We start from the raw sequence: 27,104 nt of genomic DNA, 5'->3' as shown, positions 1-27,104 counted from the left end.
CTATTTTATCTACCACTGATAAAATTATCCAATCATACAATTGAAATGTATATGTATGTGTATACTATACATATATTTCTTTGCGTCTTTTATTTGAAAGATATTAAATGAAATAACCTGTATTTACACAGTGCTGCGTAAAATGCAACCTTTGCTTACTGATCTTACTTAGCAGTACCTTGAGTATACATATCCATGGAAAGATATCACTAGTGAGCAATATTAAATAAAAGTTTTGTCAGCAGCAATATTGAAGCCTTACAGGAGCAAAGTTCACCAAAAAGTTTGTTGACCTTTTGATTTCATAAACTTTGCAAATTAGATTGCTGAATGGTTGTTTAAAGAATATTTGCTCAATAGTGTGCATCTTTGTGTGCCCGTCTTCATTTTTAAGGGGGCATTTGTACTTCAGTGTAAATAACCACAGTTGTTAAAAATTAAGGGACATCATGTTATTTGGGTGAAAATTGATATTTGTTAAATACTCGATATTGGCTGACTGTCAAATAAACCTGACTCAGTTGTCCTTTGTTATATCTTTGTCCTCCTGTTTTTCCCCCCAATCTAGATGCAGCTATTTCTTCATTTTATGCAATGTCTTCAGTTCCTTGCTTTGAAGATCCCAAGCTTTCATATCATCTAGTTTATTTTACTTGGCTACCTTAAAGTTTGAATGAAACATTGCATTGTAATTTATTTTAACTTAGTGCCATGTATTTTAATGTTTTTGTTGCATGGACTTGGGACAAGCAACAAGTCAGTTATATTAAGGTTGCAGATCAAATTTGTGCAGATTGATTCTCATTGGGTTTTCCCACATAATCCTCGTATGTATTTGGAGAGGTGGGGTTAATTTGCAGAAAACAGGAGAATCAGTTGTTTAGCTGTGAAGTACTGTAGAATTTATTTTGGAGCTAGACAGTGATATATGTTGAAGGAATAGGTTTGCATTTTGGACTGAGAATGCCAGTCTTATTTATACAATTTTATTTGGCAATTTAATTGTCATTTAGCTTCATTAGTTTACCATCTGTCCATTGCAAGGCATTTTTCAAGGCACAGCAACACTTTTATCAAGTTTCTACATGCCCACTGCCCTCTAAAATTGAGACAACTGGCGAGAAGCAAATATTGTACAGCGTTTTCCTGAAATACATACGTACGTACGTACACACACACTCACACACACACAGGCAAATGTGTGCTTTTTCTGTTTTAGCTTACGGTAATATTATAGGGTGTTCTTGGTGCAGGGTATCCATTGCAATTAAGGCACTGACTGGCTCACATATTTAATCAGATCAATTAAAACTCTCATGTTCTGTGAATTTGCACCAAGTACTAAATTTAATTAATTTCAACCTTATCTTACTTTTTATGGCATAATATTTGATGCAATTCCAGCCTGTTTGGTTAATTTATGTCCGTCTGGGTGTATTGTGTAAACCAAGAAAATGTAATAATTCAGAATCCAGTCTGGGTCGGTCACTTGGACCAGAGGTTGAGTCCTTCAAGCTTTCGGACTCGTGATCAACCCAGACCGGATTCTGCAACGTTATCCTGGGACACGTACATTTGCCTTCATTTGGGTAATACTCCAGTATTACCCAATGGTTCCATGTTATACAAACTGAGCCAGCATGTTATAATGGTTGTCCTGCCAAGCAGAGAGACCTGTGTGCAAATCTGTATTCCTCAAAAACAATTACCAGTAACTTTAAATAACTAGCTTGTTGTATATAGTTTAGAAATAAAATGGGAAGTGATGAAAGAATGCCTGTAGTCCAAACTTATTTCTTTCCCTATTTTAAAATAGAGTATGAACATACTAGAGTTCATACTCTTTATTTTAAACTAGGGGTACAATGGTTAGAGGCTGAACTTCGAGGTTCAAGACTCAAGTGCTGCACGACAGGGTGAGCTCCCGTTACTAGCCCACCTACCAGTTCAAAGCATGGGAAATGTGAGTAGATAAATAGGTACCACTTTGGTGGGAATGTAACAGCATTCCGTGTACCTTGGCATATAGTCAGGCTGGCCACATGCTCATGGAAATGTCTTTGGACAACACTGGCTTCCTCAGCTAAGAAATGGAGATAAGCGCCACCCCGTAGAGTCAGAAATGATTGGACAGGGGAAACCTTTACCTTTATTTTTATACCATCTTTAAAGTAATCTTTCTCAGAATTCTCCCACAAAAGCATTTAAAGTTTTCAGTGCTGCTTTGTATTCAAACAGCTAGGAGCTCATTTCAGTAGATGTAACATCACAAAGACACCAGCCCTGATTCATTTCATGTAGCGTTTCTTTTCTGGATTGCGTTTACTTAAATAAAAAATTGTTATGTACTGTAAATTTGGTGGATCTTACCAAAATCCGTCCTGTTGAGCAGGTTGTACCTGAGTCCTTGAGGCAGAGGGAACCAAACAATATGGCCCCCAAAACATCTGCATAATTACAGGAAGTTGTCTTCTGCATGCTTGGTTAAATTTACATTTTAGAATAAGTGGCACTTATGACTGGCTCAGACCATATGTTATTAGCAATACTACTACTATGAAGCTAATAACAGTATTTTAATTCAGCAATTACACAGATGTAATGTGTGTACAGATGTACAGATGTGCTGTAACAAAAACACAGAATTATGGGATATGAATTAAGAAGCTTGATATTAGAGAGTCCTGTTTTGATGCTATGGGTATTTAATTATGACCGATATGCAAATTACTGCATTTATCGGAATAATTTAACTTAAAATGGGATTATTGCCTTGTGAATTATGTAGGAAGACAGGTAGGTGATAAAGTATTTTGCAAGTAAAGACAGCTTGGCCATTAATAAAAATGTATGTATGAACATTTTGGTATATATTTGATGAATAATCAGAATATGTATTCTATTCTAATGGATTATAATTGTATTCAAATTATATTTTAATTGATTTTTCAAACTTAAAATCCTTATTTATTCTCTTAACATTTAATACTGCATTTTATTCAATATCTCTAAGCCTCTGAAAGTAGTGTTAATAGCATTCCATCTGAATACACATGACATGTAGCTGATTAATAGTGACCACACACAATAGAATAGTTGTTGAATTGGTTATCTATGTCTGTTAGAAATCTGAGATGTCAAAATTGTTTTGTTTTTTAACATTGCAGTAATATTAGGTAGAAAGCGTACTTCCCATATTATAGCTCTGTGATGGCTAATCTGTGGCATGCATGCCACAGGTGGCACGCGGAGCCCTCTCTGCGGGCATGCGAGCCATCACCTAGCTCAGCTCCGCCGCGCATGCGCGCACACCTCATGCCAGCCAGTTCATTTTCGGGGGGTGGGGGAAGCAAGGACAGATGTGGCGCTCCCCCCTGCACTCCGTTATTGATGCCAGGAGGTTTCAGGGAAGGCCTCCAGAGCCCGAGGGAGGCCATTTTCACCCTCCCGGGGTGAGGGTCTGGGGAGAGCGAAAAACAGAATGTCCGGAAGTTCTGGAATTGGGCCTGTTTTCGGCCTTCAGAGGGCCTCTGAAGCCCGAGGGAGGCCATTTTCGCTCTCCTGGAGGCTTGAGGAGAACCTTCAGAGCCTGGAGAAGGTGAAAATCCCCCCCCATCATGGGGGGGGCAGTTGCACAGGTGGGCAAGGCACATTGTAATGTGGGTGTGGACGCGCACACATGATTTTGGCATGCGAGGACAAAAAGGTTTGCCATCATTGTTATAGCACATTGTAATTATTTTTAAAAGGGGAAGTAAGTACACACTTATGGAATTTCTAATATCAAATTTGAGAAATGGAGAAGGATTAATTTCTAGGCTCCGTTTCATTTAAAATGGTATCCGTTTATTTTTTAAACATTATACACTTATGTTTTTTTTTAACTTGTAAGTGTAGTATGGGGTATTTCTGTGATTGAAAAGCACATTCTATGTTTGGAATTAGCGGATTGTATTTTGTGTACTTCCAATAATGTCACCTCTTCCCATCAGTATTGGAATATGGCTTATACATCGCTGACGGTTAAAAAACATTTATTGGTATTGGGTGGAGGTGGCACTTTTACTGTATTAAAGCTATCAACAAAATTCCCCGCTGCTTTTCAGTCCTGTATTCAAGGTCAAGGAAGTTATATATGATTAAAAATTAACAGTTTATGTTGAATGAAAACTCAGTTTATGCAGAGTTGTAAGTCATATTGTCAGATAGAAACCGTCCATTATCTAAACCCAGATAAAACTAGATAAAACTAAGTTTATCTTTTATCTAAAACTAGATAAAGCGACACAAGGCTACTAATAAAATTATTAAAAATATGTCTCATGTTTCCTCTAAAATGATATTCAGCTTCTACCAGACAAAGGTTGGTTCTTGACAAGATTTAGTAGGGATTGCAGTGATCTAAAATAGAAGACTGTTGCCGTAAGTAATACCACTCTTTCCTTTTTTTGTTTTTTTAAAATTAATGAATCCTCAGGATCAACTTCGTAAATATTACATTTATAAACCTCCGTTCTTGTTCAGTTCTCCTTAAAACTCCCCTCCCCCCAATGGGCAAGGGTTGAGTGGGGAACCCTCTCTCACCCAGGGAAATCACTGCCTCCCCCCCACCCCTCTTTGGCCCTGAAATGCCAAAATAGAGACCCCATCACCCGCGATTCTGACTGGGGAGGAGGGGGCTGAGGGTCCCCCCACCCCTTGTTCTTGAGCTACCCGGCCTGTTTCTTTGCCGCTTCCAGCAAAATGAAGGAAAAATAAAAGTGCCTTTCCTGCCTCCTCTCCCACCCCCATTTTTTTTGCTTAAAATCAGTGCAATATAACTTTTCCTACCATTTCTTTACACGGGAAAAAATGACTTTTGTACAACCTCGCCAGCGAGTGTGATAAAGTGTGCAGAGAGAGGCAAACGTCTACACATCATGTGAGCCGACCACCTTGTGAGTTGAATTGGGCTGAAAGACTGTCCCAGAGTCTCTCAGTTTCTCAGTTTGACTCCCTTTTTGTTTCATAAAGCCATAAGCATGAGATATAAGAACCGCATTGTTCAAAATCGAGTTGCTCATGTTGTTGCTGCAAAAAGATACAACTTAACGCCAAGCATTTTGGCTGAAGATACAGTGCTCCATCTATCCTTCCCCTGACCTAGAATTCCCCATCTGATCCCTTAAGATAGCAAAAAGGCTTGCACTTCTATTACTTGTCCATATGGCCATTTCATTTGCTACTTGCTTGTCATCCATGTTATACATGAGTTTTCTGTGCGGGAGACAAGTAGGGAATACAACTGATGCCTGACTTTGCTTGTGTTGCACTGAAATGCTTCATTGTCTGCCTGTGCAACCTGCTGTTAGAAAGCGAGGCTGCTGTGTTTCATACAACTTTCAAGTGTGAAAAAAGCAGTAAGTAAGAACATTGATTCTTCCTGCTGGAGACTTTGCTGTTGCTGATGTTCTGGTTAACAAAACACTGGATTTTCTTCTTGCCTTCTGATACAACAAAAGGCACATAGTTCTTACTGATTTGTGACATTGAAAGTAACCTCTGCCAGATAAAATGTGTGTTGTTCTGCCCATAGACCAGCTGTAGAAAGCATTCATCTCAATATGGTTAGGATGTGAAAGTTTCAGGAGACAGCTTTATTTTTGACTTAGTGTTTGAATTGTGAACAATTTCCTGACAAGCAGGATTTCTCTAAAGAGTTTGTTTCTGTTTTTAGAGTGTGTGCAGTATAGGAGGCTGCCGTTCTTGTCTGATTTCTGGATCCATTTTGTTGGTACAACACAAAGCAATTATTTTGATCTTTCAGTTGGGTTTCAGGCTAGGATTCAATACTGAGACAGCCTTGGTGGCACGTGGATAATTCACATGGAACCGGATGGAAGGGGGACATCCGCATTTATGCTTCTTTATCTTTCAGCGTCCTTCAATGCTATTTATCACAGAATCTTTTTGGATTGGCTGTGGGAGTTGGGAATTAGGGGCCATGCTGGCAATTGAAACCATTATTTTACGGCAACTCTTGTCTTTTCTTCACGACCGGTTCCAGTTGCTGTTGGCAAAGGGGAGAGAGATTATCCTCCAGGCCCCTTTTATGTGGGGGTTCTGCAGGGTTGAATGCTCCATCCCTTCCTGTATTCTTACTTTTTGATTCATTTGATTAGCCAGAGAATAGCAATCCAGCTGAGCATGCTTAAAATTTTGTGTTTAATTGGGTTACAAAAAATCTGATATTTGTATTGTTATAGTTGTTGTTCCTGGTTATCTTTCATAAGATGATTCCGCATTTGTAGTATGTCCCATTATTGGGGTATTCAGGCACAATTGGATGTTAGCTTTAAGGTTTCATGAATATTCTCTATCCCAGTGATGGCTAAACATTTTGCTATCATGTGCCAAAAGCAGGGGGAGTGCGGGGGGTCATGCGTGTGTGTGCACACCCATAATTCTATGCCCCCTCCCCCCCGCGCATGTGCACCCCCCTGTGCTCCCCTCGCTTTTGACACACAATGGCATGGTGGACCTGCTTTTCGCCCTCCCTAGGCTCCAGACCCTTTCTAGGGGCCTGGGGAGGGCAAAAACTGCCTTCTCCACCACCACCCTGGAGGCCTACCGGAAGCCAAAACAGCCTGTTTTTTGACTTCCCGTGGATCCAGAAGGCCCAAAAATCAGCTGAGCTGAGCTCGCGTACCACCGATATGGCTCCGCGTGCCACCTGTGGCATGCGTTGCATAGGTCCGCCATTACAGCTCTATCCTGTTTCTTGTCCGCTGTTTAGAAGAGAGATTATGGTAATCTTGTTTAGGACTTATAAAAACCAGAAATGTTTACTGGTTGCTCTTCTCATTCAACGGCAGGCAATAAATGTCTAATCTGTTGTTGCAGAATTACATTCCCTGTCCTTGGAGTTATTGAAAGAAAGTTAAGAAAAAGTCGTTACAAAAATTATCAGCTGCGCTTAGAACTGAATTTGGCTAGTTTCCTCCCATGGTTTTAAAGCACAAAATGTTCTCCCCTTTGTTAAAAAATGAAAACTATCCATATATTCATTCTCACTTGTCCTTGTTTTCTTACAGTATTTATTTTATTGCAGAGAATCTAAGTAAAAAAAATTCTGAAACTATGTGGCAGGGCTAATCCTGAAATAGTCCTGTATCAATTCAAATAAATTTGTCTGGACCTCATGGGAATGGACTCAGATGCAGTAGGCCAAGGAATTATTATTTTTTTGTCCTTTTGCAATTCTGTTGAAATCAGTGTTCCCACTCAACTGACCCTGTCTATATCATATGCAAATCGAGAGGTTGAATAATAGGACAATTTTAAGTGACATTTACCAAAGGGGCTTTACCCCATCAAAAAGCTTGTGCTTGTGCATCTCTGCCCCAGATCTCCTGCTAAGTCATGGGAGTCCAAAGTAGATTTAAAGGTTGAAGATACTGTTCTAAATAATTAGGTGGTTAGTCATTTAGTTCAACTTTGAAACATTTGATTAAAAATAGCAAAATCTTGTGTGTGCCCTTTTATGACAATAAAGGAAATGTGAGCTCATAAAAATGATTATCATTGTAATAGCTAATTTCTCAATAAAGTATCATTTCAGTTTAGCTGAAAAAAAAAACTGTTGAATTTCTACAGAAAACTTGTGTTCAGACTTTAGACAGTAAGTTTGTCACCTTTATATATAATGCAGGAGTGAAAGGTATTTAGGATAATGTGCAAGAATTTCAACATTAATGTTTATGGTATCTTAAGTATTAAGTATGGTATTTTGTCACTTGGTCCCTGGTGCCAAAAAGATTGGGGACCACTGATATAGTAGATTTAACAGTTGTTTTGAATAATTTGAATTCTTAAGTCAACAACACAACATCACCAGCACATAAAATGAAGTAGCTTATATTCACATCCCCAAACAGCATACCTCCAGCATGACCCAAGTATTATTTACATGTTTATCCATAAATACATAAAATAACCAAGGGACCATTACACACACCTTGTTTTTTCCCCTGCTGAGCCATTAGGCTATGCCATTTCTTCCCATGTATCCTCTACTTCCAACATGCTTACTTATCTTATTCAGCAAACAAAGGTAATCTCCACATTCTGACTTAATAATTCTAACATGCAGTATCAAAAACTTTCTTTAAATCAACAGATGTGCAATGATTAAAAAAAGAGGTTTAAAAACTTTGTTATTAAACATATTTTTTTATTTTGAATGTGTTATAAAGGAATAATGTGATTGGATGATATTGAAAATAGATAAAGGAATGCCACTATGTGGTTTTGTTTTTTAAAAAAACACATTTTGGAATGTTTGTTATAAAGGGACGTTAAAATAACTATAGTGGTGCCTGTCCTCTTCTCAGTGTAAGTATCTCAATATCATAAACCACCATCATGAAGTCACAGGCAGACTTAATACAAATAATACAATACAATAGCAGAGTTGGAAGGGACCTTGGAGGTCTTCTAGTCCAACCCCCTGCCTAGGCAGGAAACCCTATACCGTTTCAGACAAATGGCTATCCAACATCTTCTTAAAGACTTCCAGTGTTGGGGCATTCACAACCTCTGGAGGCAAGCTGTTCCACCGATTCATTGTTCTAACTGTCAGGAAATTTCTCCTCAATTATATATAAATATATGGGATGTTAAGTAGATAATTTGATATGAATTAGAGGTGATGACGGTGGAAGGGATGCACGAAAACTCTGTGTAACCAATTGACACACTTTCTACAACTTTGTAATGGAGGATGATTTTATTTGTTTTTATTTAAAAAATTAAAAAAATTGGGGGGGGGGAAACAGATGTGCAAGAAACTTTCTCAATACTTTCAGTGACTTGCTAAAGAGCAAAAAAATCTGTGTAGTCCTTGCTATGTTGCACTTCCCAACTTCTGCTCGCTGACAGCTCTCCTACCTGTCAATCAAAATTATGCCATTTACCTTAAAACAGGAATGGCTCCCTTATATACTACATAGTGCTTTTCTAAAATGTATATACAGTCCTCAACTTATAACCATTGATTTAGTGACCATTCAAGGGCACTTACGGTTGATCTTCACCATTCCTACCATTGCAGCATCTCCCCAGTGACATGATTAAAATTTTGGCACTTGGCAACTGGCATGCATGTATGTGTCCTGACAGTTGCAACATTCCAGAGACATATGATCACCATTTCTGACCTTTCTGTCTGGCTTCTGACAAGCAAAATTAATGGGGAGAGCTGGATTTGCTTAACAATTACATAATTCACTTAACAACTATAGTGATTCATTTTACAACTATGGCAAAAATCCAGTCCAACTTCCCTTATATTATTATTCATTTTTATAAAAATGTGTTAAAAACTTAAATTAAAAAAAAATCTTCCAAATACTTTTAGAGATATAGTTAACAGATTAACCCATCTATGGGTTTTTTATTTATTTTTGCTACATTTCCCTATTTTATAGGGAAATAATATATTCTTCCAATAATTAAGGACACACTTTACATGTTATACAAGTTGCACAGATGCTCCACAAGGAAAGCACATTCCTATGTTAACGTTTGTTCTCCTGTGTTAACTGTGTCTAACCTTAACATCTTTCAACATGCTTATTATGGCATTTATGGTTTCTTTTTGTTGGACAATAACACAGCATTCATTTCTCCAGCAAATCACAGTCATTCCCATACAGGTCTCTAAAATTAGCGACTTTTAGCCTTCTCTCACTTCAACTTCATCCCAACTCACTTCATTAGTTTTATTTTTAATTCCATTCACTCTGCAGGAGGTTCCCTGTTTGACCTGTTTCAATGGATTCCTGCTTTCATAGACATCCATTATTATCTGGATGACATAGTTCCTACTTTATGCTTCACTTTATATGTATTAATCACTTCGTTCAGTGGCAGCAAAGAAAGACAGCAGATTCAAACTTTTTTTGTTTAGTGGTCTGCTAGATGTTTGTTGATGCTTTGTTAGTGCCATAAAGATTCCAGAAAAGAGACTTCTTTCCATCAAAATGTGTATTCTCGCTCCCTCCCCCAGTTGTTTATTTTTTTATTTTTTACAAATATATCAAATCAATGCGTGAACAGTGTTGTATCTGTGTGTCATGCATTCTAATACAAGTAAAACTGATAAAATTAATCATAATTATTTCATTCAGTCCACTTATATTTTTTTTTAAATAATAATACACATTTATATTAGGTTGTAATCTATGTTATTCAATTATTCCATGTTTTCTCTGGGTTTTTTATTTTATTATATAAAAATATATACACAAATAGCCCCTCTGTCAGCGTTCCAAGTATCATGTAGAATTAAATCAGAGTCCAAGGCAAAACAATCCTTTCGGTTCCAATAAAGCAGACATCTTAGGCACATCTGTGTTAATCCCAATACTGGAAATGACATCACAATTCCACCCAGTTAAAAGTTCATGATCTTGTCCCCACACCCACAATTCATCACATGGTCCAATCTTCTTCTTCCACGCTGGCATCCACACCCAGCTTCTTCCGGTCAGGTGTACTGGTGCGGAGACAAAGGATGACCTTGGCTTCTAGTAAAGAATGAAATACAATACATTCCACAATCCTACTCCTTCTATTTCCCCCTCCCATCGACTATACTAATGAAACAGCATAATGAAATAAGAGAAAGAGTGGCAGGCCAAAATTCTAAAAGGAATATAATTGCAGGCCTGACACCCTCTTCTCTTATTTCTATCACTTATTCTAGCTTTAGTCCTGTCACCCTTTATCAAAAGGCTTTTTCTTTCTATCTTATCTAATTTCTAATCATGTCACCCACCTAGAAAAAGAAAAGAGAGAGACAAAAAAGGAAAAATAAATCAGAACAATAACAAAAAAGAGAAATCATCTATCCATCATCTCTTGCCCGCTTCAGTACTTTAATGTGTATTCTTGATGGCTATGGCTTTTGGTACCTGTAAAAAGAAAAGAAAAATACTAGGTAGGTTTATATAACTTTGGGGGTGACATGTTTATCGTTATCAACTTTGTTTTTCAGAACTAACCAATTCGTCACCGCCTCTTGCTGGAGAAAATAAGAACTTTTAAGGAAGAGCCTTGATCTCATGAACGAATCAACAGATCTTGGGAATGCAAGCACTCTGGAGCCAGTTATACGGCTCAGGAAGGGACACATGCCCAATTCTGCTGGGCAAGAACATGATCATAGCAACAAGTCCAGTGAGCAGGAACCTCTCTTAGTAGAACCATCAGCATCATCTGAAAAGGTAACAGTGAATAATTGTTATACTGAAATTTGGAAACAAAGACAGAGTTCCTTGGATTATGAGTTTACTTGAGTTAATGATTACAATTGTATAAATCTGAAAGATGGATTTTCTAGGGTACCTTGGGAACAATTACGGACCTGTTTTAATATACTTGATTCCCAAGCTGTAGGCAATGGTCATATTGCCCTTTAGAGTGGCTGACATTTTTTGCCGTTTTACAGACCAATCCTATATAATCAGTTTTATTTTTGTTAATATGTTTACCAGGGCAGACAATAAGAAATGAAGTCTTAGGAAAATGACGTATCGGTGTATTAGCCACACTGGATATAAGCCCCTTTTCTATATCGGCTGTTTGAAAATTCAGGATAAATATTAGATCCAAGACTACTGAATTGCATCTCCATCTATATACCTAAGTTGTACCTACACTCACTTTTCTGTAGCATTGAAAGAAAACAACAAAGCAACCAGTAGCTATCCTGATGAACTCATTTTGTAGTCCTTCATACAAGGTATTGCACCTAATTGACATAGATGATGGTCTTTCAGCTGTTGGGCAGAGTGTTTATATTATTATTTTGATCCTTAATTAGGTTCCTCATTTAGCTGCTTTGTGTCCTCATGAAGAGAAGGAAATATTGCTAGCTGGCTGGCTTCAAACAGTTCAAGTTTGTAGATCTGCATACAGACTCTATGCCTCGAAGTCCACTGCTAGTTAAATTATGCATCACAAAATGGCTACTGTCCAAGAACTATAGTGCAGTGTTACTAAGGTTTATAAGTGGAATTTAGTTTAGGTTTAGGTTTAGGTTTATTGACATTTGTATGCCGCCCACTCCCTAGAGACTCTGGGCGGCTCACAGACAAGACAAGGGACATATAAAAAAATTAAAATAAGAATACAATCATTAAAATTACACAACATGCATACTGCTTAGAGTGGGGCTGGATACTAATCATCAGCCCCAGGCCTGCCGGAACAGCCAGGTCTTAGTAGCTTTACGGAAGGCCGGAAGAGTAGTAAGGGTCCGGATCTCTACGGGGAGATCGTTCCATAGGGCCGGAGCAGCTACAGGAGAAGGCTCTCCCCCGGGGAGCCGCCAACCGACATTGACCAACCGATGGTACCCGGAGGACGCCCAATCTGTGTGGTCTTATTGGTCTCTGGGAGGTAAATGGCAGGAGGCGGTCTCTCAGGTAGCCAGGTCCTAAACCATGTAGGGCTTTTAGTCCCAATCAGTCCTGTCATAAAAATAGGCTGTTTATTTGGAAAACATGTAGTGTAGATAATTCTCTGCCCCTATTTATATTAAAACCTTGGTTTGATTAGAAACAGGAGCATATGAATAAAAATATAAGAAACTAGTACTGAATGTACTATAGAAAATATATGATCATAAAGAGGGCAATGGATCCATTTTCTAAGACCACCTGTGGTAATGAATCTATTAGTGATCTTGAGGCATTGCCTCATCTCTTCTTTGAGACAGGATGATAAAGCTGTTTTATTGGACTATTTATTGGATGTTCTTTGAATGTTTAAATGCTCCAGCAAGTGCTTTTCTAAAAAGAAAGAAAATGCTATTTGCTAATGGCATCTCAAAACGTAAAATTGCATCAGATGTAACTTGCATGTTGCTTTTCCTTTTTAACTGGATAAACGACTTTTGAAATTTGAAGTAATCTCTGTATGTACTTTGTTTTTGTTTTTTAAAAAAAACAACCAGTAAGACTTACTAGGTGATAAGTATTCAGGAAGTGGGAAGGGCAGAATTCTTTATAACAGTGTTTTCAAACTTGGCAACTCTTAAGATTGTGGATATGAATTCCACATGCTGGCTGGGAAATTCTGCGAGTCAAAGCCCACTCACCTTTAAAGTTGCCAAGTATGAAAACTACTAGTGCATAATATATTGAGAATGATATTTGGATAGCCATTTGTCTGAAACGGTATAGGGTTTCCTGCCTAGGCAGGGGTTGGACTAGAAGACCTCCAAGGTCCCTTCCAACTCTGCTATTGTATTATTGTATTATATTAGTTTTTCTATCCCAGTGGAGGTTAAAGATCTACCATATATAAATAGCAATGAATCTAAATGACTGGCTATTGCTTTAGAAAACAATATGTTTAGTCCTGGACTTTGTGCAGATTTATTCTTTCTTTCTTTCTTTCTTTCTTTCTTTCTTTCTTTCTTTCTTTCTTTCTTTCTCTCTCTCTCTCTCTCTCTCTTTCTCTCTCTCTCTTTCGTTCTTTCTTTTTGTTTGCATTTGTGGGGATAATATTTTGTGGCACATTGAAATTATATGGCTGGCAAACAAATGTGGGCAGCAAATTTGTTTGCTGCTCAGAACCATATGGATTGGGTGGGGCTATAGGCAGTTTTTTTTAAAATAACTGAATAAACATTCAAGTTTCCCATTAATATTGCTGCTTTCTTCTCTGGAGCTGTCTGTCCTTCCTTACTTCCTTTATTTTTCTCTGCCCTTTGCTCTTGAATAGTTGGAGTGTCTTTGTTTCCCCTGCTGTTTCTTCAGTTACTGATATCGCCTAAACAAATGCCTCTTACTGTGGTTTTTGTTAAACTGGCACAATCAAATGCATGTGACTTTTATCACCTGATGAATGGGCTTTTCATGTACAGCTCTGAAAAACCTGCACTTGACTCTCTCCTTTCCCCCACCCCCCCACCCCTTATAATCCTCCAGTGGCCAAAAAAAAGGGAACAAAAGGCTGTTTTCTTCTCATTTTTTTTCCAGCCACCCTAGTTTTTTGCTCTTGATGGATGGTGGGTTTTGTCTAAAAAGCCAGCATCTGTGGTGTTCTGTGCATTTTTAGTGTGTGGCCTAGAAGCGTAACTGTGAAATTTTGGATCCGTTGCGCTGAGGCCTTCGGTACAGTGTGAAGAATAACGAACCATGGCACTTGACTCTTCCTCATGGCAAAAGCTCAGCTGGGACATTTGTTAGAGAACCGGGGCCTTGGTGACTTCTGAATTCAGCTGTTTGACCTTTTGGAAAGGGTCTGTCACTAAGCCTGCTTTGAAAGTGTTTTTTTAAAAAAAATGCTTTTTAGTTACAGCAGAGTAAAAAGGAGAAAGAAGATATACAGCAGTAACAAAGAGAAATTAAGATAAAATATTAAAAAGGGTAAAATATTTAATTTTTTTCCTTAGAAGTACAGAAACTGTTTTTAGTTCTTGTGAGGAAAAGGAAACAATAAAATTTCATGTTAACTTTTCAACAACCAGTGTTTAGCTATTTTTCATTTCTGTTCAATATTCTAAATATATTTGTAGTTACTTTCCTTCACTGCCTTTAAATCTTACATAGCATTTCTTCCCCATCATGTTCTGATTTAATGTGTGTGTGTGTGTGTGTGTATTTGCAACTCTTTGCAATACACACACACACACACACACACATATACATATACAGGTAGATAGGTAGGTAGGTAGGTGGGTGGGTGGGTGGGTGGGTGGGTGAATGGATGGATGGATGGATGGATGGATAGATGGATAGATAGATAGATAGATAGATAGATAGATAGATAGATATTGATATATTGCAAGGAGTTGCAAACATTCAGTATCAAACCCTCAAACATAACAAGGTTTTCTTTGTGCCCTTCACAAATGTACAGTGAGAAATTCCTAACTCTGTAAAACTCCTTTGGGAATTGTTAGAAAACCAGGAGGAGCTGCAGCTCACCAAAGCTTATCTCTTTTAACAAAATTTGTTAGACTGAAAAGGTGCTACCAGATCCCTTTTAATTTTGGTCATGATAAACTAACAAAGCTTTACTCTTGCAGTGACTACAGTTGAGGAATGCTGAAGAGGAGAATTCATTCTCTCAGTGATGGGTATTCTGTTGTCAAATAAAATACACCATTTCATACAATCCTTACAGATGTCTTAATTTTCTTGGAAACTAGTGCAGTACACATTATAGCAAGGATGAGCCTCAGGACCTATTTATAAATCCCCCATTATTTTTCCTCTTGTCTTATATGGGATCCCAACATATTATCCATAGTAGAAGTAGGTTTGTACAAGGTCTCAGGATGCCTACTAAATATCCTTCCCTTCTTGATTCTTTTTTGGGAAGTCCAGAAGGAAATTTCAGAATTCTTCAGAACATTGGATTCCCAGATTGACATATATTTTGAATATTCCCAGTGTTTTATATCTGAAATTATGCTCGGTTGCAACTGATTTGTACAATTAACTGTAATGTATTCTCCATTTCAAATATGCCAGTATCTCCCCAAATTGGAGAGCTCTATGCTACAATATAGATAGCTGAGCTCAGCAAGCAGAGGTATTTGCTGCAGATATATTTTTGCTCTTATGCAAAGTTTACTTAGTTCAGTTTCAGACACCTGAAGTTTATTGAGAAATCTTGCCACGTAATATAGTTTGCTCAAACACCACCTTGACTAACACCACTTTGAGAGTGGTGCGGTGGCCTAGAGGTGGAGCTCTCGCCTCACAATCAGGAGGCTGAGAGTTTGATCCTAGGTAGAGGCAGATATTTCTCTCTCTGGGCACAATGAGAATAGATCTGCTAAACAAAACTCCGCATTGGCAACAGGAAAGGCATTGGGCCATTAAACACGCTGCTAGCTCCATTCAGTTGCTCAGACTCCACCCCGCAAGAGATTATGGGGTCGTTAAATGATGATGAAACACCACCTTGACTATGTGCTTGAGATTGCTTTGGTGCTGCTTTGTAGCATCTGTTCTCTGTGTATTAAAGTTGTTCAAAGCTTCATTTGATGACATATCCAAAAGACAAGAAAAAACGCTACTTGTCTTTAAAAGTTTTAAAAAAAAAGCATGGTTGCACGCAGATTGTGTAGCAGGACTTTGGGAAGAAAAGCAGAAGTTTTTCAACAGTTGATGTAGCTGTGGTTTCCCTCCCCCCCTCTTGTGCTTCAGAAAGCCAACTTATGGCAGGGAGCTTGTCACACTAAGGCACAGCTGCTTTGGGAAGTAACATATGGTCTAAAGAGGTGGGGGAAGATGTTTTGAGGGCCTCTATGGCAGCTGCAATTCTTAATTCTGCCTGGTTTCAGAGGGCCTTCTCCAAATAAGTTGACTACACAGAAGCCGTTGCTTGTGTTGCTGTTGAACAGATATGCAAAGGTTGGTTATTTTGTCTGACACAGACTAGGGAAAAAAGTCATTATACTGAAACTCTTCTTAAGAAGGAGGACCGATTCATATTTTCTGCCTAAATAATATAAAACTATTATTTATTCATCACATAGTTCTCCATCTCACCAAAAGCAACTCTGGATTGTTTTTAGATAACAAGGGATAGTGGAGAATTGGAATCTAGTAATTTTACCCATTTAAAAAAATACCGTAGAAACAAAGTTCAGGGGATTAGCTGTGTTGGCATGATAGACCAAATACAAGTAATATAAAATCTTTTGATAAAATGCAGTCTGTTGCACTTAAAGAATGTAAGACTACAACTGGGAGACATTTTGCATATAGTACTTTGATTGCCAGATTTATTATTTAGCACCCTGTAAACAAACATTTTTTTTGCATAATAATAAACCTTATGACTTTAGTTTGATTTATAACCTTTCCTGACCTGATGCCCTTCATTTGGGAAGAGAGGTCCAGTAATGGTCCAGTATACATGGAACATATCAGGATATGTAGTGCTGACTTGTGTCAGCCTTATATACGTCTAATATGTACAATGGCAGTGTAGTTCTTCTGGAATCTCTTGCCACCATTTAATGTTTTCATATAGCAGTAGACATATAGCCAGGGACGCGGTGGCTCAGTGACTAAGATGCCGAGCTTGTCGATCAGAAAGGTTCTGCAGTTTGGCAGTTTGAATCCTTAGTGCCGCGTAGTGGAGTGAGCTCCCGTTACTTATCCCAGCTTCTGCCAACCTAGCAGTTCGAAAGCAGTTGTAAAGTAAAAAATGCAAGTAGAAAAAGGTAGAAAAAGGTGGGAAGGTAACAGCGTTCCATACGTCTTCGGCGTTTAGTCATGCTGGCCACATGACTACGGAGATGCCTTCGGACAGTGCTGGCTCTTTGGCTTTGAAATGGAGATGAGCATCGCCCGCCTAGAGTCGGGAACGACTAGCCCTTATGTGCGAGGGGAACCTTTACCTATAGCAATAGCACTTAGACTTATATACACTCCACAGTGTTATTACAGACCACTTTAAGGGGTTTACAGAGTCAGCCTATTACCCCCAACAATCTGGGTCCTCACTTGACCCACCTCGGAAGGATGGAAGGCTGAGTCAGCCTTGAGCCAGGAGAGATTTGAACCGCTAAATTGCAGTCAGCCAGCTGTCAGCTGGAGTACTGTGCACCATCGCACAGTGATAAGTTTATCATCCATCCTCTTTGTGTATATTTCTCACTCATGACTTTGACTTCTACTATATTCTGCTGCACCTGCACAGATAACTCAAGCCAGCCTTTCCTCTCCAAAGTTTTTCTGGACTATTTTACTTTTATTACTGATTTTATTTTTGCTTAATTGTTTCAGTCTCCTTTCACTTCTCTCCTGCTGTCCTGTCTTCTCCTGTCCTGTTTTCAGGACAAGGGAAGCATCTATTCTACAGAATGGGGAATAGCCTAGCTGTGTTCCTCCAGATTGCTAGTTTGCAGTTAGATTGTCCCTAGAAGATATAGCCAAAGGTAGTAGATGCTTGAAGGTATACTTTAACAGTACTGGGAATATCCTACGTTGCTTTACTCCTACAGTAGAGTAGTGTTTAAGGCTCTGGTGGGTATTTATTTAGATGGCCATCATCAATATCATTAAATTACAGAATGCTGTTTTCCTCACACTTCATTTCTACAAACTCTGACGATGTTAACTGACAAGATAATTTGCTTATCTTGTTCTAAACCTCCTACAATGTTTGCTGAAATTTTAAGTTTGCCAAATCTGGAACCCTGGCAATTCACAATCGGTGCAGGCATCATTGCAGCCTTAATTCAGAAGACAAAAAGTCTTTGCTCTATTGTGTGTCAGTTTAGAATAATAATTAACTGCATCCAGATGGCATGCTTCCATTGGGTTACGTGCCCCTTTTGCAATCTGGTTGCCGAGCCCTCAGAGCAAAAACACGCCTACGGAGCTGTCACACAAAATATCCTTGGGATTGGTTAGATAAGCAGCTTCCTTCTTAAGAGTCGGGTTGCTGCAAAAAAACCCGATGTGGTCACTCTTTTGAAACATTTCAGTTAAGCTCCTCTTCCCCTACTTCTGTGGAATAGGCTGCTCAGGATTGCAGTGGCAGTAGTTGGCCAAGAGGATAGGGGGAAACTGAGCCATTTTTTTATCTCCGAAATCCTTGCAATAAGGCTGTTGAGCCAAGTTAATTACAGTGGGTGAAAAGGGGGAGCCACATTTTAGCTAACTGCCATAAAGTTTTTAAGTTTCTGCATGGCTGAGATCTTGCTCTCTGTCTCTCAAAACAGTGGTTCTCCACATGTGCAGGTGAGAAATTAAAACTTTCAAAACTTGTATTATTTTTTAAAAAGTATTTTAAAGCCTGGTAAAGCTGTTTTAAATGAGTAAGGAGCATGTTCCCGTACTCTATCGGTGCGTTTTAATAAGGGTAAAATTCCATAGGTCAGACCCAAAGGGAAGAAATTCTTTTAGATGGTGTTTGTAGGGCAGGCATGAAAAAGCCATGAAGAATTTGCAGTTGCGTGATTCTTCTTCAATTTTTTTTAAAAAGAAAAGTGTACTTGATAGCAAAGCTCACTGCAGCTTGCAAACTCTTAAAGGGTGTAAAGACAAGACTGTTTAGGTTAATTGTTGTCTTACCAAATGCAGCTAGATGCAAGGGAAAAAATAATGTTGCCTGATATGAATTACTGTAGCTATAAAGGTTGGTTCATTCTACAAAGACCTTTGTTTCCATAGATTCTAGAATCCTGCTTGTCTCTTTCCAGTTCCCCAGCAGTATGTTCCAGGTGGATGCACTTCATTTCCAAAGTCCGATGAAATGTTTCAATGAAGCCTGTGCATTATACCGGAGGCACAAGAACACTCTGTTCAATCTCTTACCACCTGAGATGCAGAACAGAGGTCTATTAGTTGATGAAAAAGGGAGAGAGAGGGCCTACCATTGTAATTTGCTGCTACTTCGCTGTTTGGAGGAGAGGCACATTTTCCTCACTCTTCATAGAGCTATTAAAGAATAGGGCAATGGGAACATGCACCATGGGAAGAGTCATAGGACCATCTCTGTTTAGCTCAGAGGTCTTCAAACAAAACGGTTAACCATCACTGTCCTATAGTATTGTCCTCGATATAGTTCCTCTATCTCCTCTTTTAGATTTTAAACTGTCTGCTACAGTCAAAGGATCACATATCATGTTATGGAAATTCTACTTTGTAATTGTAGAATACATAAAAGTCTCAAGTCGTATTTTTGGATTTGGTATTAAGCATTTGTTTCCTGAAAGAAAAGTATACATTAAGCTCTCTGAAGTTGTATGTATATTAGGCTCTGTTATTAATGATTCTAAAACCAGAGAGTTGTCTAAAGATTTATACTAATTACACAGAAGTGATGTGTGTTCCAACACCTGGTTTATTAAAAGAACCAGGTGAGGTTGTTTAGGACTTTGACTAACGCAAACCAATGACCCTAATCCCACAGCCGTTTAAAACCTTGTTTTTTTTCACCGTTTTTCTTTCATTTTCTTTTCATGCACTCTTCATTCTTATAGGAAATGAAGAAAGAAAGCAGGGAACTACTTAATTATATTTAAATATGCTTTTCTCAGATCGTTTGTAAAATTATATATCAACTAATATGGAAGGGAGAGTCATATTTTAACTTCTCCCTTTCTATAATTTCTATTCAAGTGTTCCCCTTTTCTTATCTTTTAAATTCTTAATCTGTCAACTGGTGCAGTGATGCTATAATGCAAGGATCTGTTAAAATAATTTTTTCCTGATCGGACACTCTGTACTTTGATAAGGAATCTAGGAATTCTATCAGCAGTTTTGAAGTCATAGCACATTAACTTGTTTTTGTTTGTTTGTTTGTTTCTGATTTATTATAGTTAGCAAAGCAATGTTCTTACGGTTCCTTGCAGCATCAGGAAATTCTAAATACAAGCTCTAAATAAAAGCCCCAATAATACTAAGAAATCTTGGAGAAAAGATCTAGGTGTTTTATTATTCTGTGGTCATTTATCCCAGTTTAATTATCTGCTCTGCTGAATGGGGGTTTTCAGGCAAGTCTGCTTTTGAAAATATGTAGTGCCATCTGCTTCACAGTTAAGAGTTTGTTTCTGTATAAGAGTATTCATTGTAAAGTCCATTTACAAGTAACTCAATACACGGAAAAGAAGAAATACTTAAATGCAGGGATGCACACAGTAATGGGTTCTGGATCCCATTCCAACCGGTATGGAAAGGGCCCAGCGGCGTTCACATGGACACGTGCCGCGTGCATGTGCATCTTACAGTCCAGTGACGCCTCTGCGATCCTCCAGCTGCTTGGTGGAGCATCACGCAGGTGCTGTACGGGCCATGCGTGGAAGCACCGAGGACTTTAAAGACAGGTAAGGAGCACAAGCGGGCGGGTGGGCTCTCTGGAGCATTATACCAGAACGGTACCCGTTGTTCCGGGCAGGCTCTGGTACAACTGTACCGGGGCATACCGCCTACAACCCACCACTGGATGCACATCAACTTATGCTTTGCAAGCAAAAGAATCAAGACCCAATATCCAGCATTCTCTACCTTAACTGTCTCCGAATAGGAAAGACCTCTATGACTTAAGGAATCCTTGCCTGTTAGAATACCACAAAGTGAACCAATTCAGCATCAGGCAACTTTACAGGTAGTCCTCAAATTATGACCACAGTTGAGCCCAAAATTTATGCTGCTAAATGAGAACTTTGTGAAGTGAGTTTTGCCCCATTTTACAACTTTTCTTGACACCTTTGCTAAGGGAATCACCACAGTTGTTAAATTAGTAACACTATAGCAGTAGACTTATATACCGCTTCATAGGCCTTTCAGGCCTCTCTAAGCGGTTTACAGAGTCAGCATATCGCCCCCACAATCTGGGTCCTCATTTTACCCACCTCGGAAGGATGGAAGGCTGAGTCAACCCTGAGCTGGTGAGATTTGAACCGCTGACCTGCTGATCTAGCAGTAGCCTGCAGTGCTGCATTTAACCACTGCGCCACCTTGGCTCTAACACGGTTGTTAAGTGAATCCGGCTTCCTCATTGACTTTGCTTGTCACAAAAAGTGATGACCTGACCCCCGAGACACTGCAATCGTCATAAATATGAGTCAGTTGTCAAGCAACCAAATGTCTTATTGCAGGACCATAGGGAAGCTGCAACGATCATGTGTGAGAAATGGTCATAAGTTTTTTCAGCACTGTTGTAACTTCAAGCGGTCACTAAGAGAGCTGTTGTAAGTCAACCGCTGCATCTTGGAACTCGACAAGAACAACCTCTCTAAAAAGTTTTAAGATTGTTTTTTTTTTTTTAATGATTCCTGGATGCTGTAGCCAAATATTGGATTGCTATAAGCAACAAGCACTTTTACCTTCTTTGCTCCTAGGTAAGAAGTGCTTATGAATCCATTAACAGCAATTGGATTTTTGCAAGAGCAAAAAGTACAGGTAGCCCTTGCCTCATGAGAAACAACTGCAGGCAGGGAGGGGGAGAGAGAGAGAGAATCAAAAAGCCCTCTGCGTTTTAAGTAAATAATAAAATTCAATGGATAGGTATTCATATCCTGCCAACTGATCTGTTATATCACTCAGTATTGACTTTACCACCCATCCATTGCAAAGCATTTTCTAAGGCACAGCAACACTTTTATCAAGTTTCCACATGCCCACTGCCCTCTAAAATTGAGAAGCTCTACACACACACACACACACACACACACACACACACACACACACCAGGCAAATGTGGTTTTTTTTCTGTTTTGGCTTAATAATATTATAGGGTGTTCTTGGTGCAGGGTATCTATTGCAGTTAAGGCACTGGCTGGCTCACATATTTAATCAGATCAATTAAAACTCTCATGTTCTGTGAATTTGCACCAAGTACTAAATTTGATTAATTTCAACCTTGTCTTACTTTTCATGGCATCATATTTTGGGGCATAATTCCAGCCTGTTTGGTTAATTTATGTCTGTCTGGGTGTATTGTGTAAACCAAGAAAATGTAATAATTTGGAATTTAATCGGGGTCAGTCACCAGGACCAGAGGTTGAGTCTTCAAGCTTTCGGACTCATGACTGACCCAGACTGCATTATGCAACATTATCTTGGGACACGTACATTTCCCTTCATTCCGGTAATAATTCGGTAATGCCCAATGGTACCATATTACACAAACTGAGCCAGCATGTTATAATGGTTGTTCTGTCTTCAAATCTGTATTCCTAAAAAAAAAAACACCAAACCCCAGTAACTTTGAATATCTAGCTATCTTTTTATGGTATATTCATACTCCTATTTTAAAATAGGGGCACAATGGCTCAGTGGTTAAAGATACTGAGCTTCTTGTCAGCTGGAGAACATCCCAACATGAATATGCAACTTGAGTTGGGCCTCCCACGCTTCCAACATCTGTTGTGGCCCACTGGACAGAGTCGGACAGTGAGGAGGTTGGGTGAGGAACATGGGTGAGTCCTGGAGGTTGTGGAAAGCTCAGATGAACGCTCTGCATTGGAGGCAGAGAGGGAGTCAGACAGCAGTGAGGCAGAAGAACAGCTGGAGCCTGTTCCCAGTGCATGCATGCGCAGAGCCGTCAGAAAACAAGAACAACTAAAAAAGCAGGGTCTACTTAAGAGTAAAGCCACACCTTGGAGATGATTGGCCCCCTCCCATAGGAAACAAAAGAAGAAAGAATGGGGAGTGGGCTTTTGTAGGAAACAATTCGTTCATTCGGTCTGGAAAGCTCTGTTTGTGATTATAAGAGACTCTGTGCCAAGTTTTGCTTTGCCCTGTGTTACTTATCTTGCAGCACTCTAAACGATATAAGGTGCGTGTGAATAAACATTCCTCTGAAAGACTGTTTGCTAAAGCCTTGCTGACTGTGAATGAAAGGAGTTCACAGTCGTGTAAATAAAAGAGGTTTTGCTGGGAACAAGGTGTTGCTTCTTGCTTTCTAAGGAAGCCTGAGTCAGAACAACATCCGCCTGAGTGACCCCTGCACTCCTTACCCTACTGCACTGCCTCTCTGCTAAAGCGCTGAAAATCCTTCTTGGAGTCTGGCTCACCCTGAATCTCTCGGAACTGCTGAAAGAGCTGCCTGCCAATGGATGTCAGCTCCTTCTGTTCGGGGAAGAAAACTCCTTTTACAGGGTGCAGGAGTAGAGCTCAAATACCCAGGATTTACCATATTTTTCCAAGTATAACATGCACCGGAGTATAAGACCCACCAAGATTTTGAAGAGGCAAATTAAAAAAAAAGTTTTTGCACTCTGCAGACCTCCCAAAAACGGCCCGTTTTTCACGAAAACAGGCCTGGTTTCCCCCTCCCCCAAAAAGGGCACGAATAGCCTTTAGGAGGGTTTCGGAGTGCTCCTGGGGGCTGGTGGGCAGGGGCAAAATGAAGCAAGAAACGGCCTGTTTTTCGCTCATTTGTACCTTCCCCAGCCCCCAGGAACACTCTGAAAGCCTCCTAAAGGCAATGCATGGCCATTTTGGTGAAGAGGGCGGGGTTTCGGGAGGCCAAAAATGCTGTATTCAGTGTATAAGACGCACCCAGATCTTCACCCTCTCTTTTGAGGGAAAAAGGTGCATCTTATACTCCAAAAAATACAGCAAGCTCTGTTTCTACACTCTGCAAGAGGATGTCAGACCTCCATGCAGATCTCCTTCAATGGGTGTTCAGACCTCCAGGATCTCAGCTCTTTTCTCCTCCCTGCCAAAGTAGTTCCGCTCCTTTCCACTTGTGGAAGAGGGGGACACCTTTGGGTGGGCGCAGGAACGTTTTTTTCCCACCCTGCCAAAGGAGTCCAGCTCCCCTCAGCTGGCAGTTCTTTCAACAGACCCCAGAAGCAAGAGGGAATCCTCTCAGCAAGTGGCAGCAGCTGCCAGCCTCCCCACTGACTTTCTGAGAAAGCTGCCTGAGAAGGATGCCGGTGACAATCATGGGACGCTTGGCAACCTGTCATCAGTGCAAACAGTTGCCAAGCACCCGAATCGGCACTCATGTGAGCAAGGTGCAAGGCAGCGTGATATTTTACAACCGCCGGAAGTGCTTTAGAGGCGCTGAAGCAGCCTTCCCAAGATTGTTGTAATCGACCAGTTGTAAGTCAAGGACTTTCTGAAATAGACTGGCAATCACGCGGAGGAGAGCCTTCTCGGTGGCAGCTCCGACCCTATGGAACGATCTCCCCGTGGAGATTCGTACCCTCACCACCCTCCAGACCTTCCGCACAGCCCTTAAGATCTGGCTATCCCGTCAGGCCTGGGGTTAAAGACTGTAACCCACCCGAATAGTATGAATGTTGTGCTTTTAATGATGTACTGTCTTATGTGTTAAATGTTTGTTCCCCCCCCCCTTCGAGTTGTAAGCCGCCCTGAGTCCCCCCAGGGAAAAGGGCAGCATATAAATAAACTAAGACTAAGACTAAGATTATATTCATGCTGCGTACTTGTTTAAATTTTTAGGAAACAAGTAACTTTGAAGATTTTTAGTTCTTCTCCGAAAGATATTGAGACACACAGCAGGAGACGGAATAGGAATAGAATGGGATAGGGATAGGATAGGAATGGAATGGAATGGAATGGAATTCTTTATTGGCCAAGTGTGATTGGACACATAAGGAATTTGTCTTTGGTACGTATGCTCTCAGTGTACATAAATATATCAAGAATCATAAGATACAACACTTAGTGATAGTCAAAGGATACTAATAAGCAATCAAATCATACTAGGAAACAATAAAAATTTATAAATTGTAAAGATACAAGCAACATGGTTATAGACATAAGTGGAAAGAGATAGGTACTAGGAAAGAGATAGGTGTTAGGAAGGATGAGAAGAAGAATTGTAATACAGTCTTAGTAGGTAATTTACAGTGTTGTAGGAATTAGTTGTTTAGTAGAGTGATGGCATTCGTGGAAAAAAAAACTCCTTGTGTCTAGTTGTTCTAGTGTGCAGAGCCCTATAGCGTCGTTTTGAGGGTAGAAGTTGAAACAATTTGTGTCCAGGATGTGAGGGGTTTGTAGATATTTTCACAGCCCTCTTTTTGACTTGTGCAGTGTCCAGGTGCTCAATGGAAGACAGGTTGGTAGCCATTGTTTTTTCTGCAGTTCTAATTAGCCCTTAAAGTTTGTGTCTGTCTTGTTGGGTTGCAGAACCAAACCAGACAATTATAGAGGTGCAGATGATAGACTCAATAATTCCTCCGTAGAACTGAATCAGCAGCTCTTTGGGCAGTTTGAGCTTTCTGAGTTGGTGCAGAAAGAACAGTCTTTGTTGTGCTTTTTGGATGATGTTATTGATGTTAGGCGTCCATTTTAAGTCTTGAGATATGATAGAACCTAGAAACTTGAAGGACTCTACTGTTGATATTGTGTTTTTCCTGTAGATACGGCGGGAACTACAACCATTTCTATGGTTTTGAGTGTATTTAGTTCAAGATTGTTCTGGTTAGTTGTTCAACCTCCCATCTGTATGGAGATTCATTATAGTCTTGAATGAGACCAATCCCTGTTGTATCATCTGCAAATTTCAGTACAGCTATATGAGACAGCTAGATTCTGCTATCCTCTCTCCTTCACTTTTCCTCCAATCAGGCCAAAAGCAGCTTCCTGAACCACATTGTACTCAGTTACAGCTAACCAAGGAACCTCCATGGAACAGGAAGCTAGACAAACTATCTTAGTGGTTAATCTCCTTGCGTTTGTGCCTAGACTCACGTTTCTGGCTTTGTAATTTACATTTCACTCATATGTTTTGTCCTTTGAAAACAAAGCTTTTGCTTACCATTTTGTCTCCCCCCCCCCCCCCCCGTTTCAGGATTCTGGCAAAGATGGGGATGACAATTCAACTCAGGAAGATGAGGGCTTTATGGGAATGCTGCCTCTCCTCCAAGCCCACCATGCAATGGAGAGAATGGAAGAATTTGTATGCAAGGTAAGATGTTGCAAAGCCAAGGGAGGGGCATCATGCACTGGTGAGCTTTTACAGAGTTTGTGGGTCCCCGTGGCTAGCAGTGCATGCCCTCCTGGCAACAAAGAGGCAAGGCACGCAGTGGGTGGCCATCCACAAACTGCCGTCACCTCTGTGGTTACTTCGGTTTCGGTGGGTGTATCTTCAGATCTCATGCCTCCCATAATTGGATAAATTAGAAAGCTTAATATGAGGTGGATTACAAGTGGAAATGCGGGATTAAACATGTGGTACCACTGTCGAATCTCCTTTTAGAAACATCTGCAGAAGTCCAAGCAGAATAATGCTCTGTGCTTCCCATGTTTCTGGGTCACAGGACTTTAATTTACAAGGTCACATTTCTCCCCCTCTCCCCTTTTCCTTTAGAAATCCTTGCAAATCTTTTCGAATTACCATATGCCTCTTTTGTATTGGAATCTCATTGTCTCCACGGTACAAAAAAATAAAGTCTAAATTCTATTGAATCGCTATCTTGGGCAAAGCTATTGTATCATTCTGGGAGCATTGCTTGTCTATTTAAAAGGGGACAGGTCATACTAGGTAGCAGCCTAAATACAATGCAGCTATTAATTTGAGAAATAAGACAATAGAAGAATGTTGTCCTTCTTTTGCAACTTCTGTATCTGCGTCAGTGGAACGAGAGATTTAGCAACCTA

General features: G+C 39.7%; 1 protein-coding gene across 1 annotated transcript in view; it reads left to right on the top strand.

Moving 5' to 3' along the window:
* Positions 1-27,104, top strand: part of ADIPOR2 (adiponectin receptor 2) — a 44,737-nt gene that overhangs the window by 5,492 nt on the left and 12,141 nt on the right. Inside the window, exons 2-3 of the mRNA XM_032221384.1 lie at positions 11,039-11,267; positions 26,296-26,412. Coding sequence (XP_032077275.1) covers positions 11,106-11,267; positions 26,296-26,412 — 279 coding nt within the window. The 5' untranslated portion in view covers positions 11,039-11,105. The remainder of the gene's footprint in view (positions 1-11,038; positions 11,268-26,295; positions 26,413-27,104) is intronic.

The sequence above is a fragment of the Thamnophis elegans genome, chromosome 7, assembly GCF_009769535.1.
Source record: "Thamnophis elegans isolate rThaEle1 chromosome 7, rThaEle1.pri, whole genome shotgun sequence".
Lineage (NCBI taxonomy): Eukaryota > Metazoa > Chordata > Lepidosauria > Squamata > Colubridae > Thamnophis > Thamnophis elegans.
The sequence above is the reverse complement of the archived record's forward strand: the minus strand, read 5'-3'. Positions and strand labels throughout refer to the sequence as shown.